Here is a 6,352-nt window from a genome sequence, read left to right on the forward strand (position 1 = left end):
AACTCTATATAAATGATTATATTGTTAACTCTAAAATCAAAAAACAATGTTTGATATTTTAAATAATTATAATGATAGAAATTAAAGCGTTAAGCAAACAAATTTTAAAAAATTAATTAACAATAACAACAACTATAAATAACATTAAACCATATATTATATCTAATTTTATTCATGAGTAACAGATGGGTAGAGATCATTCAAAAGATTGAGATTATACAGTTTTAATAGATATATATATTATCATATAATTCAAAATAATCAATATATTATATCAACTTAGTATACGAATTAATATATCAAAATTAACAACAATATTATTGTTATATTTAAAAAAGAATATATTTGTAAAGATTTTAGCTATATAGATATTTCTGCGCAACGCGCGGGCTTTCGCCTAGTTTCAAATAAAGCACTAGCAACTAGAAGGCATGTTTGTATAACAGGCTTCATCAAAGCCTTAGCCATCAACTCTTTTTCTTCACCTTTCATGGTGACACCGAGTTCACCAACATAGGCCAAAAACTAAGAATGTCGACAAGTCATCCAGATGATATTCATAAAGATTCTTAACACAAACACAATAGTTTTTTTTTCCATACATAACAATATATGTGGTATAGAGTTATACAATACAACATTTAAAACACATTGTTGTATATGAAGAAAAACTGTTATGTACGAATCAACTCTCATTGTAAAACAATAACTATGAAACAAGCACTATCTGTAATTGAAAACTATCAGCTTTCCTTCTATTTATTTCTAGAACAAGAAAATAGGATGTTCTTACATTTCTTTCAAAGAAAAAAAACGCAATAAAACAATTTCTTATTTCATTTCATTCCCCATCTTTTCTCTCATTTACATTTCTCTTTCAAGAACTAGATTATAATATTCTTACCAAATATCCTTAATCTTTCATGATGCTCACTTCTAAAAAATATTGTTTTTAACAAACTTCATAAACAATAATTTTCATATACCACTTATGAGCCTTTCATACTTTCATTTTATGAAATATCAAGACATACATGATAAGTTTATGATCAAATATGAGATAAACGTACATACATGATAAGTTTATGATCAAATATGAGATAAACTTACTTAAATAGAAATTGACTTGTTGATAAGACAGATTTATATTTCATTATAAACAGTACGCATATACCTTCAATAACTAGCTACACTTAACTATATTATAAATAAAAATTAATTGCAGATAATGAGAGACAGTTTCGAAAAAGAATTTATTATTTGACAAAAATGAGGTTAATTAATGGGAGGGGGGACGACATTTCAGATGACTTGGAAAGACAACCACCGCAACTGATGCTTGAGGTACAAAAGCCACCACCATTCCCTTTTTGTGCCCTCTGCCACTGATTATTTCTATAATTCCTACATCATATACCAGTTTTACGAAATGACTAAATTGTCCTATTATGTTACTATTTTGTGGAGGAGATGTTTTATATGAATCTCATTTAGAAAAAGTTAAAAGTCTAGATATCACGTTATATATAAAAAGATTAAAGATAATAAACAAATAATTCTGATAATTAGGTTAACCAGCCCTAATATATATGCAAGGGTACGATTGTAATAAACGAGAACGACAGACCGATTTCTTAAGGGAGCCTTCTAGTTATGGGGCATATATATTATACTCGAACAAAAGCAGTATACAACCATGCATGTCTATCCATTTCTTCATTTGGAATTTGTAGACGTAGCCTTTTACTGGTGGGGACTCATCCAAAAGATCTCAACGAAAAACAGCCCCCATCACCGCCGATAACTACCACCACCGCCACCGCGCCACCACCACTTTCAATGCTATAAGTCGCCTGATCACGACTTGACATGAATGGGAAATGAAAAACGTCTCATTTCAATCAGAACAAACCCATCCAAACCCACCACCACTAGATCCCGATCAAGAGGATAGATCGACGTCAGCGACGAAGTTTGAGTGGGATTTTTCCGTCTCCGCCGTGGTTTCATCCTCCGTTGCCGGTGGAAACATCTCGGACACTCTCGGCGTCGTAGAGGTTAACTCCTCCGGAAATCTCTTTGCCACCGGCGGTATAGCTAGGAAGATCAGAGTTTATAGCTTGAATTCATTGCTATCATCAAGTAGTCTAGAGGCAACATTGTTTGACCATGCTACTGCATGCCATTATTGCATATGTACCCCAGCAAAACTCAGCAGCCTCAAATGGAAACCCGGCTCCGGAAGCCAGGTCATGGGATCAGCCGACTACGACGGTGTTGTCACGGAGTACGATCTTGAGACCAAGATGCCGGTTTACGAGCGTGACGAACACAGCGGCCGGCGGGTTTGGAGCATGGACTACTCCCACTGGGATCCGGTGGTCGGAGCATCCGGTGCCGATGACGGAACCATGCAAATGTGGGACCCGCGGCATGATGGTGGGAAATGTGTGGCTAAAGTGGTGTTAGGGAGCCCAGTTTGTTGTGTGGAGTTCAACCCGTTTGGTGGCGCATTGGTAGCCGTTGGATGTGCAGATCGAAAAGCCTACGTTTACGATGTGAGGAAAATCGTTGACCCGGTAGCGGTGTTTGATGGGCATCAGAGGACGGTAAGTTACACGAGATTCCTGGATGATCACACGGTGGTGACGTCCGGCACAGATGGGTGTTTGAAGATGTGGGACATAGAGAAGCAACACATGATTCGCACGTATAAAGGGCACACAAACCAAAGAAGGTTTGTGGGATTATCCATTTGGAGAAATCAAGGATTGATTGGATGTGGGTCTGAGAGCAACCAGTTGTTTGTATATGATAAGAGGTGGGGTGAACCCATATGGGTGCATGGGTTCGAACCAGAGGGTGGAAGAAGGTATGAAGATGGGTTCGTGAGTAGCATATGTTGGAGCCAAGAGGGTGAAGATGAGTGCACGTTGGTGGGTGGTGGTTCCGATGGAGTTGTAAAGATTTTTTCCGGAAAAAGAAAACCGTTAACTTAAAGGTGATAAATTTTCTTTCTACATTTCTTCCTTTGTTAAGAATTAATTACTTTGTAACTTGAGTTTCAATTCATTACATAAATATGCAAATACTTTATCTCGTCGATAAAGAGTTACCGACTTAATTTTGTTTTTCTTCTCTATGTTTTATTATCTATATGCTCTTCGAATTTGGATATGCTAATGCTCGTTGATAGAGTGTATCAAATTAAATCTGTAAATATGCAAACGTTTGTGGTACTACCTAATATGCAAACGATTGCGTGGGTTGGCCCAAAGATGATCAAAGTATAGAAGTCTAATTAAGCAGGGACTTTGAAATGTAAAGTGCATTGCCAAGTATGTTTGGCAAATTAAGCGATGTATTAGGTCGCTTAACTTGAAGGAGAAAGTTAAGATGCACACACACACACACACACATATATATATATATATATATATATATATATATATATATATATATATATATATATATATATATATATATATATATATATATATATATATATATATATAATCATGACTTGATTGATATTATTTGTCTTTGGTGACATGAATATTAGCATGTTGGGATGCGAAGAGTAATAATTACTACTAACACATACCAAGCCTTCAAAGCAAAATTGATGAAGTAATTATGAGATAGGAAAACAAATGAAAATATATAGACAAAACAAGGAAGATGCATTGAAGAGTATGTATAACACATACCAAGCTTTTAAAGCCAAATTGATGAAGTAATTATGAGATAGCAAAACAAATGAAAAGATATAGACAAAAACAAGGAAGATGTATTGAAGAGTATGTATCGGACAGAATACAACCTTAGAGCATTTACATTGAGTATTTACAATGGGACTTATTATTAAAGCGTTTTTTTATTATTATTTATTATTTATTATTTTAAGAATTTGTTACCATTAAATCATACAACTTATTTGTTTTGTTTTTTTTTTTCAATAAAAAGTTTTGACATTTAACCCTGTCTGGATGTCAAACCAGTAAATAAAGAGATAAAATAATAACTATTAAACACAAATAACTGATATAGTATACAAAAACACAATATAGAATAAGCCGAGTCGAACCACAAAGATAGAGATACAAGACTTAATATTTGACTATATTTCCACATATTACATTACCAATTGTTAAAAAATGGTTTGTTATTGACATTAAATAAAACTTCATGAAATAGACAAAGTAAAGACTAAAATGCATAATTTAAAGAATATTTCCGATTCCAATTATACTAAAAAGCTACGTTGTAAGATGTAATGTGACATCAATTCAAGTTCAATCTAGGTTGGTAATTAAGATATTAACATTCTCAAATATCTCCAAGCTGACAGAAATATTTACTCAATGCGACAACCCCAAATTCATAGTCATTTTAAACTTTTTTATTTATGCTTATTTAAAAATCAGAGTGTCCATTTTAAAAAATAATATTGTGAGATTTGTTCCAAGAAAACATGATAAAGATATTATCAAAGCATTTTCGAAAAAATGTATTTTGTTTATATTAAAACATTAGGATGTCATCGTCAATACAGAAACATAAACATAAACAGACATTATATTCATTTACACTAATGATTTACATTTCATTTAATCTCTCAATGTAATTAGCTTCGTATCAACATCTGTGATACAAATAAGGTGAGTGGGTCAGGTTGAAAAACCTGGTGAATACATATGGATTTCAATCCCACAATGTTATATATATATATATATATATATATATATATATATATATATATATATATATATATATATATATATATATATATCAGAACTCACAATATATACAATTTCAACTCATATAAACAATTTTACCCAGTGTTCTAAAAGGCGCGCCATGGCGTGAGGTGCGACGTCACCGTTACGAATAGCTTCATAATGTTGCTGTTAGGCGTGGCGCGTGACAAGGCGTGATATGACGCGTTATGGCGTGTTATGACGCGTGTTTTTTCGTTTGAGGCACATTTTTTTCTCTTTTTTTATACCTTTTCTAATCGGACATACAAGTATTGTGTTTTTTTATTAATTTTATGTTATTAGTTGTTGATATAACACTTCTAAAAACTGGGTATATTTGATATAAATTTATATTTTTGCAGTAATATAATTATAAATTAATACAAAATCACCGCCTTATATCACGCCTTGAAAAACGCCATGACTCGCCATAACTCGTTAAGCTTGAGGCTTGGCCTTGCTGCCACGCCACGCCTCACGCCTTTTAGAACCTTATTTTTACCACACCCCGTCGATCCTCACAACGACACAATCCATTCTCTCGGATCTAAAATTAACAACTCTACCTAATCCATACTCCGAGATCAGGTATGTCTAATCCATTCTCATATCAATGACAAATGACTATGCCCACTCCATACTCTCGGAATGACTATATCTAATCCATGCTCTCAGATTAATGACAAATAACTATGCCCTCTCTACACTCTCGGACTAAGGACGAATGACTATGTCTAATCCATGCTCTCGGATTAATGACAAATTTTTAAGTTCTACCCTCCGTGTATTTCTCACTCGTACTCGTAAGAAGATACTACCCAGTATTCCTCTTAATTAATTTAGGTTTCCTCTGTATCCTAAATAATAATATATCGTCAGATATGCTCTTAACATATAATGCAGGCAATATCAAATATTTCACACATAAACATATATTTAACACTTTAATTAATACTTGTATTAAAATTATGTTTATGAAAGGGACTATGCACTCACTTGTTAAAGTGACAACTTGAAATTTAGGCAGCACTTCGCTTCTAACAATTTTGTTTTCCTTTGACGAAACATAATATCATTATTACTAGATTTTAGTTTAATATTAATTGCGACTAATTATTAATCTAGATTTATCATTAAATCTGTTGGGTTTTGAGCATTCTAACACTCTTAAGTGTACATGCAATCCTAAATACCTTGGATCTATGTTTTCTCTATTATACATGCAAATATGAACTTCCAAGGTATTATCCTAATCTACCATACAAAACAATGAATATAACAAGATAGAATACATACCTCTTTGATGTAGAAAGTATTCATGAAGCTTAAGTGCCTAGTGCCCCAAGTGTGACACCTCAAATGGTTCACACAACACCAAATACACTTGGAATAACTTGAGAGAAACTTGAACACTCCTTGAAATCGTCTAGCCCTCACACTCACACATAGTGCACGATTTCTTGAGCCATGGGATTCTTTTATATGGTGGCTCTTAGGGTTACACCATGTAACTCATGACTTTACCCATTCCTTATGCTCTATGGATTTTAACCTCCATGGAGCATCCATGGGTCACCCCATGGACTTAGTCC

The 6,352-nt window shown here is 33.6% G+C and overlaps 1 protein-coding gene across 1 annotated transcript; it reads left to right on the top strand.

Moving 5' to 3' along the window:
* The first annotated feature begins 1,665 nt into the window (after window positions 1-1,665).
* LOC111901721 (WD repeat-containing protein RUP2) lies at window positions 1,666-3,124 on the top strand. Its single transcript, XM_023897604.3, has one exon. The coding sequence runs from the start codon at window positions 1,881-1,883 to the stop codon at window positions 2,997-2,999; it is 1,119 nt and encodes a 372-aa protein (XP_023753372.1). The 5' UTR covers window positions 1,666-1,880; the 3' UTR covers window positions 3,000-3,124.
* Window positions 3,125-6,352: the final 3,228 nt, after the last annotated feature.

The sequence above is a fragment of the Lactuca sativa genome, chromosome 9 (genome assembly GCF_002870075.4).
Source record: "Lactuca sativa cultivar Salinas chromosome 9, Lsat_Salinas_v11, whole genome shotgun sequence".
Classification (NCBI taxonomy): Eukaryota; Viridiplantae; Streptophyta; class Magnoliopsida; order Asterales; family Asteraceae; genus Lactuca; species Lactuca sativa.